General features: G+C 43.4%; 1 protein-coding gene across 4 annotated transcripts in view; it reads right to left on the bottom strand.

The window, feature by feature from the left end:
• Positions 1-1,863: 1,863 nt before the first annotated feature.
• The window catches only part of LOC119433902 (queuosine salvage protein-like), a 62,522-nt gene continuing 48,786 nt past the window's right edge, over positions 1,864-15,599 (bottom strand). For 3 of the 4 annotated variants that reach the window (XM_049671737.1, XM_049671738.1, XM_037701188.2), the window contains 3 exons: positions 12,751-12,936; positions 7,627-7,694; positions 1,864-2,455 (listed from right to left, as the gene is read on the bottom strand). In XM_049671737.1, coding sequence (XP_049527694.1) covers positions 2,306-2,455; positions 7,627-7,694; positions 12,751-12,936 — 404 coding nt within the window. In that variant the 3' untranslated portion in view covers positions 1,864-2,305. Of the gene's footprint in view, positions 2,456-6,350; positions 6,425-7,626; positions 7,695-12,750; positions 12,937-15,599 lie in introns of all 4 variants that reach the window. The other variant, XR_007468175.1, reaches the window with a different exon arrangement.

Raw genomic sequence — 15,599 nt, 5'->3', positions numbered from 1 at the left:
ACCTCTACGGGAGACCATTTGAAGTTCAAACTGATCACCGGCCTCTTGCGAGTCTTGTTAAAAGCCATTTGATGCAGTCACACCAAGATTACAGTGCCTACTGCTTCGCCTGCAGCCATACGACATTCAGCTGGTGTATGTCCTAGATGCTTTCTCCTGAGTCCCCTTGCTATTAGCCTTAGTGGACAAACTATCTGCGGATGTCTGACTTTGTCTGTCAGGCATCCAGTGAAACACTAAACCGCATCAATATGCAGACAGCAGCTGATTCAACACTTTAGCTTGTGATGAAGTACAACTAAGCTGGTCAGAGCAGTAGAAAGTGCACCCGTTAGCACACAGATTCTAGTATTGCAAAGAACTTCACATGGCTGAAGGACTGCTTTGTCAAGGTCTCTGCTTGGTCGTTAAATTTGTTGCTTGTCCATCAGTCCTTGAAAACCTTCACCTTGGGCATCACAGTATGTCAGCATGCAAAGCCCGAGAGGCTGTTTACTGGCCTGGAATGACTCAAGATGTGGAAAGCATGGCAAAACATTGCACTACACGTCATCGTCTGAATCGTTGCAACAATTGACCTAGATAAACATACTTCTTTATACAGACTCTAGAGGCTGACTGGCGATCCTGAATTCTTGTTCCCTTGCCAAGCTATTGAACATTATCTTTGTCTTCTGCATATTAATCTTCAACCCTACTCTTACACTTACTCGGTTAAGGTCCTCAATCATTTGTTGCAATTCGTCCTCATTGTTGCTGAATAGGACAATGTCATCTGCAAACCGAAGGTTGCCGAGATATTCGCCGTTGATCCTCACTCCTAAGCCTTCCCAGTCGAAGAGCTTGAATACTTCTTCTAAGCATGCAGTGAATAGCATTGGAGAGATTGTGTCTTCTTGCTTGACCCCTTTCTTGATAGGTAACTTTCTACTTTTCTTGTGGAGAACCAAGGTAGCTGTGGAACTTTTGTAGATATTTGCCAAGATATTCACATATGCCTCCTGTACTCCTTGATTACGCAATGCCTCTATGACTGCTGGTATCTCTACTGAATCAAATGCCTTTTCATAATGCATGAAAGCCATATAGAAAGCTTACTGCATGAAGTTCGTAACGCGAGTAAACTCTAGATGTTATGTGATGTACATTATGCAAATATGGGGAACTATACTGGAATTGTTAATATCAACATAGTAGGGCAGGGCAATGGATGAGTGCACGTATTTCTTCACAGCATATGCACGGATCAGAATGAGCGTTTATACTAAAACGCTAGGTCTAAGAAGTGTTACACACTTCAGTGCTACTTAAATCCAGGCATTCATGTTATTCAAGTGGCACGAACCATGATCACATACATGCCAAATGAATTACGCAACGTTAAGATGCAACCAAGGAAAAAACACTCTTTTCTGTCCTGAACTTTTTTCCACCCTCGGTTGCATCTTAACATTGCGTAATAAGATGAACCAACTAGCCCAGCACCAAGTATTGATGCCTAATAAAAAAGTCATTTTCTGGAAGTTTGGTATTGCACTCGACGCTTAAATTGGAAAGACTTGCAGACGTTGTTACCTTGCGCCGGCATATGTGCTCAGAGTGCGTTCTGTTCTCAGTAATCATATTTAAATGTAGGCGTAAAAACCAGGCACGTTAATGTAACATGAAGAATACAGTGCTCCTCACAACACCTCGTGCCTCCTAGTGAGTGAACTTGGACAACATGTGCAAGTCAGTGACCAGCCGTCGTGTATGCACCCAGATGTGAAATTAATGTGGTAGTATGTGCACATGCAAATGCATTCCTGCTTATAACCAGTCTGCTCCAGCAGAGACAGACAAGCATATAACATAAAGCAAGACTAGAGAAAAACGAAATGGGGAAACTTTAATCTGTAGGAAACTTATAGTTAACATCAAACTTGCAGAAAGTGGTCAGCAAGCAAACATTCACATACACCAGCTTTACCTGCTGCACAATATTTATTACTATAAAGCCACTAAATAAAATGTTGTCATTTAATCCCACTACCACAGCCCTTCAACCAAATTACATGGCATATGCTACTCAATTTTTTTATGCCCTAGTGTTTGACATGGTCCGCACGACAGTGAACAATTTATGCACAGTCACTCAGAGGATGATAAAAAGGACATTGTTGACACGTCAACAAAATGTCTAACCATCACCTTATGGCATGTTTACTATTAAATCCACCGCACACTGCCAAAAGGCACGTGCTCAGCTTAGTGTGCCTGTGGCAGTCCCAGAAAGAGCCATCATAATCATGATTCTTCAACATGTTCAATAGTAGATGCACCGAACACGGTGAAAAGGCACATGCTCAACTTCATTTGCGTGTTGCCTGCGGTAGTCCCAGAGACAGTAGTCAACCAGTATTGAGTTGATTTCCTCAGACGGCTGCATTTTTTTCTTCAACTGCTCTCGGACAAGCTGCAAAAGGCAGTGCAAACAAAACGTTATTGACCGTGCAAGTACTGTAAAGACTCGCAAAATAGCCACAGCTACATAAAAGGTGCGTAAAAGCCTAGCGTCATACATTAAATTTAAAAAAAGTTGTCGCAGTTTCACCTGAAAGGCGAAGCATCAATTGCGATAGCAAATTGGTAGAGAGCTATACGGAGTAATGATATTAGCTTTATCAGCTGTATAAACTTGGACATGCAGCAGCACCGGCAACACGCGGAACTGTTGTCGACGCCGTCGGCGTTTTGCCCGCGTTCGCTCAAAATGCGTGCGGCGTTGGTGACTGTTGCCGGAGCCTCTGATATAAATAGGCACTTGGCGCCGCAGCTAAACGTCGCCTCCCTTCCCTCCCCCTCCCCCCCCCTCCCCCACGGCCTCTCGCGCATCGGAAGAAGGCGCGTTTGCTCTACATATATGGTGATTGTAAAGGAGGAAAGAGACGCCTACTTCTGCAGCCCTTAAGGGAGCACGGCGCAGAATGCGCGTTTGTTCTCCGCCGTGCGTTCACTCCCCGTGAAAGTGCGCGCCCCTCGCGCCCTTTCACTCGCACATACAGCGTTCGGCGCGCGGCGATGATTTCATCTCCATTGACGTCATACGGAACCTCACGGCGACGGCGACGCCGACGGCAGAAATCTGCTTTTGAGTGTCCATATAATTGCTATCGCAATAAAAAGAAAACGAAAAGAAGTTACATATTTTGAAATTTTATAACTGTAAAAGCCAAAGTAGCAACTTTAGAAGGTAAAAGGTGCAAGAAATCTAGACTAAATTGCATGTTGATGTGTTTTGTGGTCACTGATGTTATCCATCTCGGCCTATGTGAGTCTGTACAGCAGTTCATTTGCAAAAAACAAACAAAAAACAAATGTGAACTTCTGTAAAAAAAAAAAGACCTCCAGACAGGAAAGGTAAATTGTGATTTTATGTACGGCAGAACTCATCTCCTGATGAACATTGAAGGTAATGTGATTAGCATTCGAGCAATATAGCAACTTAGCATATTTCTGAAGTCACATTTATTTAACACCTCTAGTGGTCATTTTGAAACTTCCGCTCCTACGGCTATATGCAGCACACTACGGTATAGTCCCACTTTGCTACGGCACTCGCATGCCAAGGTTGCCCACGAGCATGGCGGCATGACAACTATATAATGCCTACGCAGTGACGACGATGTAGTGACGAAGAAGGGATTACGTAGATAGAACGACAAAGACAACATGATGATGATGGCATGACGATGGTATAACGACAACGGCATGATGACGATGACATGAAGACAATTGGATGACGACGATGGCATGGCAACAGTGGAATAATCATGATTGAATGACAACTGCATGATTACGACAGAATGACAAAGAAATGATGTCGATGGATCAATGAAGCCGGTGTGAAGACACCATGACGAGTGTTACGACAAATGTGTGACGACGATGCCATGACAACAGTCGGATGATGAAGTTATAACGACAACCGTGGAACGACTGCAACGTCATCACGACGATGGTACAACAACGAATGCATGACAGCAACTTTATAATGACGACGCAATGAAGACGATTGCATGACAACGGTATGAAGACAATGGGATGACGAGTATGATGACAATGGCACGACAAGGATGGCATGACGACGGTGGCATAACCACGTTTCAATGATGGCAGCATGATTACAATAGAATGACAAAGGCAGTATGACGACAATGGAATTATGTTACTGAAGCGATAACGATGGTAGTAAAACAACAGCGTGACAATAATCACATGACGACAATGGCATGATGACTGTGATGGTGCAATGATGATGGCATGAGGAGAGTCTGATGACGAAGGTAAAATCATTACAATGGAACAACTGTGATGGAATCACGATGACAATATAATGACAATGGCATGACAATGGTACGAGGACAAAAATTTTTTTAATTATACGGTTTTACATGCCAAAACGCAATCTGATTATGAGGCATGGCGTGGTGGGGAACTCTGGAATAATTTGGACCGCCTGGGGTTCTTTAAAGAGGCCCTCAACAACTTTTTTATTGAAGTCGAGAAATGCATTTCAGGTTAGAATAGGCTATTTCAGAAATAATTTGCCACAAAAAGTACTTCAATGCGTTCAGCAGAAGCGGAGTTACTGGCAATCAAACACAGCAATTGCGGTGCTTCCACTCCTTCAATGATTTGCACTGTGCAGGCTACGGCGGAGCAGGGTGTGCCCACAATGCTTCGCCTACTGAACATCACCGTGGCGCAGTACACACGTTTGATTTGGGATGTTAACGTAAAAGCCACTACTTCTGATTTTGGCGCCTACGACACTGCCAAACGTAAGCCAAACGCGGTTGTCCTCAACGAGCTGCAGTGCGCTTAGCCAGTGCACTCGTCGCGGCACACCACGGCGGCCACGGTTATACACCTCTACACTACGTAGCAAACCGCAACTACATGCAAATGTAGTGCGCATGCGCAGTGTTTGTGTTGTGCACGACAGGGCTTGAGTGCGTGCTCGCACTCAATGCTCCAGTCTGACCGTGCTAACCTGGTGTGGACTGGCTTTGTCTTTTACCAGATGGACCGACGGATATTAGTCACATCCAACTTTGCATTTTGAAGCGGTCTGCCAAAGCTTCTTAACGAGTGGCGGCCAGGAGTGAGCGCGCGCTAACATGCGTGTGGTCTGACCTTAAGTTTCGCATGGTTCGAGGCTAGTTGAGCGTTCAAGGCTAGTCGAAATTAGCAGGACCCGACCGCTACCAATAAGCAGGGTGGCCAAAGTAATTCTTACGCAGGCGGCCACGGCCACGCGGGAGCAGACTATAGTCGGCTTCTTCCTGAAGTATGTAATTATGAAAATTCGAAAGCAGATTTCCGCTTACTTCAGCCTGTTTATTAAACTTCGTGAATAAATATACACAGTAACAATAGGAAGAAGTGCACTGATCCAAACAGATCCAAACACCCTTCATGATTGATGTCAGCTGTTGGACAATAGCAGCCGCGTTTTCTGGATGCTTTATGACAAATAAAGCATAAAGCATCCAGAAAAGAGTAAGGAACAAGGCTTCTGTTGAAAAGAGAGCGTTTGAGAGAAAGGTGACTTCCCGCTCCGCTTACGAGTTCCACGCGCCGCGCATGACTGCAAAACTTCGCTGGGATGTTCAAAGTAGCGCTGCTGTGAACAGGGGTGGTTCAGGACCCCTTTAACGTGCACCTAAATCTAAGCACCTAAATCTAAGTACATGGGTATTTACGCATTTCGCCCCCATTGAAATTTGGCCACCGTGAGCGAGATTTGGTCCCGCGACCTCATGCTTAGCAGCCCGACACCATAGCCACTAAGCAACCACGGCGGGTGGTATGAGGACAATGGTATGACGAGTGTATGACAATGACATGATGACAACTGTATCACGAAGCCTGTATGACGACGACAGCATGACGGGAGTTCGATGACAACGATGGAACAACCACGACGGCATCATGACAGCGGTGTGACAAGGAATGCATGGAGACTGTGTGACGACGATGGCTTTACAACGAAGGCATGACGAGAGTTGCATGACAAAGCTGGAATCACGACAATGCAATGACCACGATGGCATCACAACCACAAGAACATACCTAGTGACCAAGCTATTAGACAACATTCTACATTTATGTTGCTTGGACCTGTGTACCCTGCTTGGACCTGTGCAAGGTCTGCAGTATTGTATAAATAAAAAAAATAAAAAAAAACTAGGGCCACTGGGCTGGCCTAAAAGGCATGATGACGACGACATGACAAGAGTTCAATCACAAAGCTGGAAGGACAACAACGAAACAACCATGACAGCATCACGACCATGAGCACATACCTAGTGATCCAAGCTGGTAGACAACTTGGGCCACTGGGTTGGCGTAAGCAGATAGAAAGATAGACTCAAAATGCCTGAAGTGGGAAAAGAATGCGAATTGGATTAAAATTAAGCCCAGCACATTCGTGTCGTGCAGTCAGTGCAGGCATAAATTATATCTATGTTTGCCACCATGGGCGTTGGCAGGGGGGTACAAAAGGGACACTTACCCCCCTCCCCCCACCAAGCCACACCAGCACTCCCCCCCAACCCTCACCATGATGCAACGGGTTTGCGGCCTCCCAAGACAAAATCCTGCCACCACTGCATGAAAGTAAGCTGCCAGACATGCACATGTGACATTTATGAACAAGCAAAACAGTAGAAGCAACAGTAAACGGATTCCACAACACCACATATTCTAATCCAGCTGCAGATCCCAGGTGATGCAAGAAGTTGAGGACACTATAGCAACTGCACAATGAGAAAAAGGCTAACAAGTTTCTTTCTAGAAACTAAGTACTATATAACTGCAGTTTTCTACCAACTCTGTAGAATGCAGAAGTGATGAAGCACAGGTATAGAAACATCACAGGAAAGGTGTTGACATTACAATATTTTAAAGCAGTAACAGAGTCGAACACTCAGATGTTCAATTTAAAAAGGCATGGGAAACACAGGATGCCACAAGTTATACATGGTAAATAAAAATATAAAGTGCAAGATATTTTGCAAGTAAACAGCTGCCAGCATGCTACTAAACTGAGTTTTCATGTTCAGAGGCATTTGATATTTCCAATATAATCTTTTCTGGCAATCCTTGTCAGGTCCAAAATAAGCGAGCACTTGGGGCACACGGTAGTCAGCAAATGCTGTCAGCGTGGCAATATCCTCAAAGTGGCCCAGGCCTTGGCCTTCAAAGCAGCTCCAGAGGTCAGCAACAAGTATTTGAGCCCGCTTGTAGAATGACACTACAATAGTTAAAATGAAAATGTCAAAGTTAAACTTAAAAAACGGTTACCATAGAGAGGATATGAGCTAGTTGGTTCATGCTTGGCATAACCATGAGCTGAAGCAGGGACACAGGAAAGGACGGAACGGCAAGGAGATGCAATACAGCACTGTTTTCATTCCAATTCTAGGGTCCTCTTCTTCAGCATATATATGGTCACATCTTTCGCAGCTCGTTACAAGGTCACTAGAGCAGAATCTTTTCTGGCAATCCTTGTCAGGTCTTGAATAACCACTTGAGGTTATTTCTCGATTTATACATAGTGTATAACAAGCTCCTGCTTACCTCACATGCATGAATTGTTGCCCCACGAATCTCCACTTCTTCTTTGCTTCCACTTTCCAAGATGTATCCTGGGGGAAGTCATATTATACCCAATTATACTCTACAATCCAATTTTAATCCCAATCTACGTGATTTCAAGCCCTTTGAGCCCTTTTGATGTACAATAAAACTAAGCATTTTCTGGCTGTGTCCTCATTTTCTTGTAAAGGCTCTAAAGAAAGGCATTAAAAAAAAATGATCGCAGCTTGCACTAGTGGTGCAAGGCTGGAGCAAACAGCGGAGCTTGTGATCGACCAAGCTACAGCCAGGGTCGCTATCCTGATGACGCTGGATACTCAAACGCAGACCTCTCGCGTTCTCATTCTCAAAACTCGGGATCTTCGACTCGATGACGCCTCTTCTCGGCTGCAGCTTCGGCACGGTATTCCGGATCGGCTCGCAGCCGACGCGCAGATTCTCGCTTGGCCCCATGACGCACTTTAAGACGCGGCCTGGCGAAGCGTTGACATGTCTAGGCGAAGCGAGGCACATGTGGTTGCTAGGCAATGCAAAGTGACATCATGGCTTAGACGGAGCAAGTGCACTGTCGTAGCAGCTCGTCGTGGTGGCGAAGTGAGGCGCAGCTTTACCAAGTGGTTGCTAGGCAACGCACGGTTACGTCATCGCCAGGTGCAGTTTCTGGTCTACGCTACACGGGCCAAACTCTGGCTTAAACAGCTCCACTGTTAAAACCTACATTCTCTCAAAGCTTCAAATAATTCACCATCGAATGCCACTTTGTGGCTATGGCTTCAATGTTCTTAAAGCTCAACTTTTACAGTACCTTAGAGGTCTAGTTTGTTATTCTAAGTTGAATGCATAGAAACCAAGACAACATGTGAGATGATCATGTGCTTACTGAAAGTTGATATGAGCCATGAGCACAGTAATGGCTAAGCAGCAGTGGAGATGAGCTTCTGCTCCAGGCAGACATGCAGCGTGTTCTATTTCATGGCTTATGCTTTTTCATCTTTTTGGGTTCTTAGTGCTAGTATGTTAGGTGAAGCTACAATGCCCTATCTTCCACTGTTAACAGCAGTTGTGAGCTAGGAAATGGGCTGATCATGTTCAATTTGTTTCTGATGCTTTGGTTAAGGCACAACATGACAACATAAAAATATCTGAGCAGGCATACCTGGGACCAAAGTAGTAATCATGCGGTATCAAGCTCAACAGTCTAACCACTATGCCACAGCTGCATTGTGCAAGCACAAACAGATGACTTCTGCATTGTCAAATCATCTTCCCTACATTGCATCGAAAAATGTCCAGAATCAGCAAAATTATTGGTGCTGTAAAATTCATTTTTTGGATTACTTGCGCAAAGTGAATCTACTTAGCCAATGATAAGAAAACCATGTAGAAAATTTTGTTTTTAAGATTAGCGGGAATACTTCAGTGGTTTTCAGGAGCTCGATCTTCAGGTAGCCACTGAAATTCTCCAAAAAGATTGCAGGAGTAAAAAAAAATGCAATGGTAAACTTGGCGGTAATGCAGTTCCACTCAGCGTAAAAGCTGGGGAAGTGCGGAGCAGTGTTTCGCCGGTGTTTCCCTTGTGTTTATCTTGTTTTATCCTGTGTTTATCTTGTGTTTAGCAATCCTTCATCCATTTTGACACCTGTACTAAGGCACAACTGGTGGGAAACCACGCACATGGAGCCAAAGCTTTTGCTGATGATAGTTAGAAGCGATTTTAATGAATTTCTGTTAATTAATACGCTTAATACTTGATTATTCCTGTCTTTTAAGTCATTCTGAATCATGTTAGTTTATTTTGAACCAGTTTTGATCAATTCTGCACTTGTTCTGACCCTGTTTTGAGCACTTGTTTTTGAGCGTGATCACGTGGTAGACGCCGACAGCCCGGGCCCCTAAAGTGCTTTGCACTTAATAGGCAGTGTTCTTTGGATTTATGTGGGAGTCTTTACAACAGTGGCTTGTAACTGCTGTTTGCAGTAACTGAGTCAAGGGAATCAAAGAGTCACTAGCATCTGGGGCTTGTTTCTTCCTGCTCTTTTATCACAACCACACAAATTATTTGCCAGGTCATTAATTCAACCATTGGGTAATAAGTAGGGATTATATAAATGTGCCTCATTAACTGTTACCATGAATTGAATGCAAGTGCATTTTTTACCAATTCTCGGATAAGTTGGTTTGACTCTTTCTGTGCTCAAGTGGGATAATAAAAATAAAAAAGCCCCTTGGGTTCCACTTTGCTAAGAAATTGTATGGCACACAAAAAGATTTATGTTGATATTTCATCCACCAGAATTTGTGACGTGTGACACAAACCCATCTCACTATATTATAGAGTTGAACATCATTACAACAAAAGTCACATCTGAGATAAAAATGCCTTTGTTATACCTGACATTCGCCTATAAGCATATATTCATTACAAACTGATATCAGCAACAAACATTTTATATTTACTTTGTTATTATAAAGTAAATCATTATATCCATGTTATATTCATCATGGGGCACATATTTTGGAACAGTGCAATATAGACCTTTGAAAAACCTCCTTTAGCTTTCCTACAGAAAAAAAAAAAAAGAGAGACAAATCTTTATGCAGATTTTGTAAAGTTTCAGTAGTATACATCAAGAAAAGCATCAGCTGCTGCAGCAATTCCCACCTGCTCTACCAAAATCAAGTGCAATAGTTCTTGATAAAGCCCGGCCTTTATTGCTTCACCAGACATTTTTTAAGTGGTTCATTAATACCTAAACTGGGTCAACTCACTACCTTCAAAGTTTCATCTCAATATGTCTATTTTCCTGGCTGTGATTATTCTTAAAATATGCCTCAGTTCTCTGGCTGCCACTACACCCACTCGTGCTTCCAAGGAGCCTTGTAACTTTGTTTACAGGCTTTAGGATTTACCAGACATTATTTAAAAGGCTCACCAGTATCTACACATGCTCTGCTAACTATCTACAAAGTTTCAACTCACTACCTCTATTTGCTTGCTTGTGCAGATCCCTTGAAAGTGACACCAACATGTACCGAAGACTGGACAGAGGATAGGCGTGACAAAGCACGAATAAACTTTTAGCAATTAACACTACAAATAGTGGCAAAAGAATTGAGGCAAAAATTAGGTGCAGCAGCACTGATTTCTTTCTAATAAGGACAGATGCACAACACCCCTGCCAAGCAGTGGCATGCCGCTGCCGCTCTCAACTTCCACCGTAAGCATGTTGGAAAGACAGCGAGCTTTTTCTTGCATTGCATTGGTGCCTGCAGTGAATCACATTTGCACTGTACCTAATCTATTCCATAAGAACAGATCCCACTCTCTTGATGAAGGAGTTCTCATCATGGTAAGTTTTGTGGCATACCGAGAGGTTGCCTTGGAGGTTTGCAATGGGTTCATAGCAGCAACAAGAAATAAAGCAACAAGCAGCAGCTAACATTGTCTAGTGCCCCTAGTACTGCCCATATGAATGCTTTCTATAGTGGGATTTTCCCTTGGCAAGTGAGCTAAATTTCAAGCATTAATTAATGCGCATCAGGTTTTGTGCAGAAGATTTCTCAACACTTGAGAAATAATTTTGTAGGCACATGTAGCCATACTTTTTAAACAGGAGGGCACAGAGATGGCCTGAAGTAAAGTATCAATAATACGGCAAAAAGCGCAAGCACAGGATGAAGAATGCCTCATATTAGTATAAGAATACTACATGCATCAATGGACTGCCAGTATGGCCTATTTCTAGTCTTTGTCCCATGTTGGGGCTGTCTGCCGTATTATGTCATCCTACCAACAAGTCCAGCTAACCATTTTGCCCCACATGACAGTATTCATGAAAGGGACAGTTGGCAACTACACAAAGCTAGCACAAAGCTAGAAAAAAAAAACAAAAAAAAAAAAAAAACAGAGGTTTCTTGGAAAAGAAAGCTTTGCAGTTTAAAAAAAGAATTTGCCCTGGTTTCGGGACAGACCATGGCATCACCACCTTTTCCGGAAAGTTGCTCCACTGACTGAGCTAATCAGAGGCTAGCAGTTGGGACCGACTGCACCAAAAGGCAGCGATTCCAGGTCCGATTTCTGGATCAATACAAATCTTACATCAACAGCAGGCACCAATACATAACATACAATACTTCTCATTAATTACATAACGAGTGCTCGAATCCGGCAACATTAATGCCTTCAGGTAGCATATGTGGGTTTATTGAGCAGTTGCCTTCACCCAAAAAGATCACGTACTCGTGACGCCTGCGGCAGAAAGGATGTTCCACATCTGCCGCCTAGGTTTGTGAGTGGTGGCGCTGGCTAACACTCCCAGGGTTAGTTCCAATTGTAAAAACATAAATACCCCAGAAAGGGGATGGGAAAACGGCGCTGCAGTAGCTTAATGCGTATCGCACGCATAATGCGAAGACGTGGGATCATTCCCCACCTGCGGCCAGTTGTATTTTCATCCATTTTCATTTCCATTAATTTATAATTTCTTTAATTCAATTAGTAAGTACAAGTAATTTCCTCTATGTTGTCCTTGGTGTCATTGCTTGTTGGCTTCTTATGATATGCTTTACTTTAGAAGCTTGAAATGGGGTTTGTGTTGTCTGTCTGTTTCCCTATACAGCAGAGTGTTGCATAGTTCCGTGATCCACACATTGCTTAATTAGTATAGGATACAAATGCCAAAAAACCATTTTACTGTGACAGAAGTTAAGAGCTCTGGTAACATAACATAAGGTTTGAGACATGCGATAGACTGATATGGCTCGAACTATGGCAACACCATCACCTCGCTGTATATATTTATCAAAATTTTATCAACAAGAACAACTTACAGCATAAATGGATTTTGGCACAAAGAGAAGTTGACAACAAGGACTAACTCGACACATAACAGAAGAATATGATCAGAAAACTTACATTAGTGATACAGCGATGATCATGAAACTGTCACGTAAGCAATAAGGCACTTGTGTTTATTAAAATCACTAAACAGTATGTAACACTCGCACATCAGCAGCAAAAACAAAAAAGTGAAGAGCATGACTTGAATTTAGACACACTTTAAAAGCATGGCTGTGGAAAGAAGAAAAATTAATACAGGCATTCACCTTTATTGAGCAAAGTGGACAGGTGCGGAGAGTAGCGTAAGGCTCCAAAATAAGCGAGCACTTGGGGCACACGGTAGTCAGCAAATGCTGTCAGCGTGGCAATATCCTCAAAGTGGCCCAGGCCTTGGCCTTCAAAGCAGCTCCAGAGGTCAGCAACAAGTATTTGAGCCCGCTTGTAGAATGACACTACAATAGTTAAAATGAAAATGTCAAAGTTAAACTTAAAAAACGGTTACCAGAGAGAGGATATGAGCTAGTTGGTTCATGCTTGGCATAACCATGAGCTGAAGCAAGGGACACAGGAAAGGACGGAACGGCAAGGAGATGCAATACAGCACTGTTTTCATTCCCATTCTAGTGTCCTCTTCTTCAGCATATATATGGTCACATCTTTCGCAGGTCGTTACAAGGTCACTAGAGCAGAATGTTGAATATACTCCAGCAGGTAGACAGTTGGTATGTTTTTGTGGTGTTAGAGCATAACTAAGAAAGAGTGACACGAAGGAAGGAGTCAATAAAAGTGCTACTGTAAACAAAATTGATGAACTAATGCGACTGGCAGCAAGACAAATGAAAGCATTAGCATTTCACTGGCTTCAGTTGTATTTTAGTCAATGTTATTAACAGTTATATGGTAAGTATGATCATATAATCAGGCCCACCAGAAAGCATAGCTCTAGTATTCAAGGGTGGAAGCGAGCTTGAGCCTTTTGGAGCAATAAAAGGGGATTTTTGCATCAGCTTCAGAGCATCAAAAGGCAAGTTTTGGAGCAGTGCAAGTCTGTTTAGGAGCAGAACAAACGCACTTGACACACAGAAGCATAGAAATGGCAATCTGTGCTTGCGCACCCCTTTTCGCCGCAGTGGGCACTCAGATTCAGGCACGCACATAAGCACTCACACCCCATGTTTTACCTCATTACCCGTTCACATTCCTGCAGTTACGTTAGGTGCATGCTGCAACCGGCGTATTTCAGTAACCACTCAGGTTGTTTGTTTGTTTTTTGGTATAATTCATCACTCGCCATTTCACGTACTAAACCACATGCAGCAACGCTGGCGAGCGACATGTCAAGTTGTGTTGGCGATACTACGAGCTGAGCAATCCGCAAAGCTTTCTGCCGAGCCAGAACTGAGCAACGCCACGAGTGACTGATTACACGGGCAAGACTGGGCTTGTCGCTGCATGAGCGTGTTGACGTGCTGCCTTTATAACGTCCAAGGGCTTACGTGCAGCGCAAAATATTCTGCACGTGGAGGGACTCACCCTCACAAGAACATCCCATCTAATAAAATTAATTCGAAGCGAGAAGGCCTCACTTAAAAGAAGCATGTTTCGAAAATGGTCCGAAAACTCCCGACGCCGCCGGTGTGACAATGCCAGCTGCATTAGCCAAAAATGGAAAATAGCTGGACAACCACTTTCCTCTGTAGCTCTTTCCTGCTCACTAGCTTTTTCGGGCTGGTCCCGTCAAACCGCTCCGCCACGGAGAGCACAGGGAGTTTGCCTGAGCATGCCACGTCATGGATGACAGCTTAACGAATGCGTCTCTCCTGCTCCCTGTGCAAAGCAACTGGCATTGAACATCTCACTGTTGGCTTACATTCGGCAGCACATGAAGGCACCGCTTGGGAGCAGTTTCGGTGCAATAATGCATTTTGGAGCAGGATGGTGCAGCAAAAGCGGAATGGCGCAGCATGGTGCAAATGGTACAGCACTTCCACCCCAAGTATTGGTACTTCCATAATGCTAAACATACATTTCATGCTCTGTGTTTTGCCACAATATATTGAAAGAGGATGTATGGGGGGTTTTACACAGCAGCCTGAGTGAACATGTTCACAATTTAATACAGGTAATGCAAGACAATTGGGTTCAGAGTCCATTTTCATGAGAAAGGACTTTCGTCTTTTGTTATTGATGGAAAAAATCGCATAACTGTTTTTACGCTTAGCTTTGTTGTCATCCAAAGTTTCATTTTAAAGTACGCATGATTTCATGTAAAGCATAGATTGCTTTCACTCCTTAATCATTCAGTGGTTATTATACATTCAAGTGACTAAACACAGCGTATAAAATCACCTGCTTCATTTTTGCACTGCAGTACATGAAACCTTCATACAGTCAAATGGTGCACAACCCTGACCTTATTGGTTAGCCTGACAATAGCCTTTCAAATGTGCACTGTTGGGGATACTGTAGGACAAGAATTCATCCATGCTATTGTTTCCTATTATAAGAATTGATCGGCAAGAAGTGAACAAATTCTTGAATGATGTAGGGCTGTTGATTTAAAGTGCTTGTGGCATGACCTTTTACATGTTATCTGAAGCAACGTGGCTTGTTCATCGGTGTTTTTCTTCAACAGAGAATGCGCAAAAGAGCCTAAACACGCATACGGATTTTACGCAAATTAGTTTGCAGGGAAGCTTCATCAACTGGCCTGAAGCGCCATCGGACTCGGCGGCCATAAGAAGTTCATCGCCCGAGCGTTGTTCTTTCAGTGGGCACATCGGCAGGCCGCCACTGAACACGATTTCAAACTCGTTCTTCTATTTCACAAAAGTGAGCAATATGTATTCAACAATTGAATCTAGCAACTGATGCCTAATCCAGCTGATGTGCCCACATAGCTGGTGTACTTTGCTTGGTTGCGCGAAAGATGTTGTGCTATCTTTTTTAATGCTCTGTGGTGACGTGGAATCCTATCCAGGGCCCGAAACGGAAAAGATGCTGTGCGAACTTCTTGATGGCCAAAAATCAATACATAAAAGACTAAAGAATATAAAAAATAAGCTTAAGAATGCCGAATAATAGGCGGAAATTGTTTGAAGAACTTGGGGGTAAA

This window comes from Dermacentor silvarum, chromosome 1 (assembly GCF_013339745.2).
Source record: "Dermacentor silvarum isolate Dsil-2018 chromosome 1, BIME_Dsil_1.4, whole genome shotgun sequence".
NCBI classification, from domain to species: Eukaryota; Metazoa; Arthropoda; class Arachnida; order Ixodida; family Ixodidae; genus Dermacentor; species Dermacentor silvarum.
The sequence above is the reverse complement of the archived record's forward strand: the minus strand, read 5'-3'. Positions and strand labels throughout refer to the sequence as shown.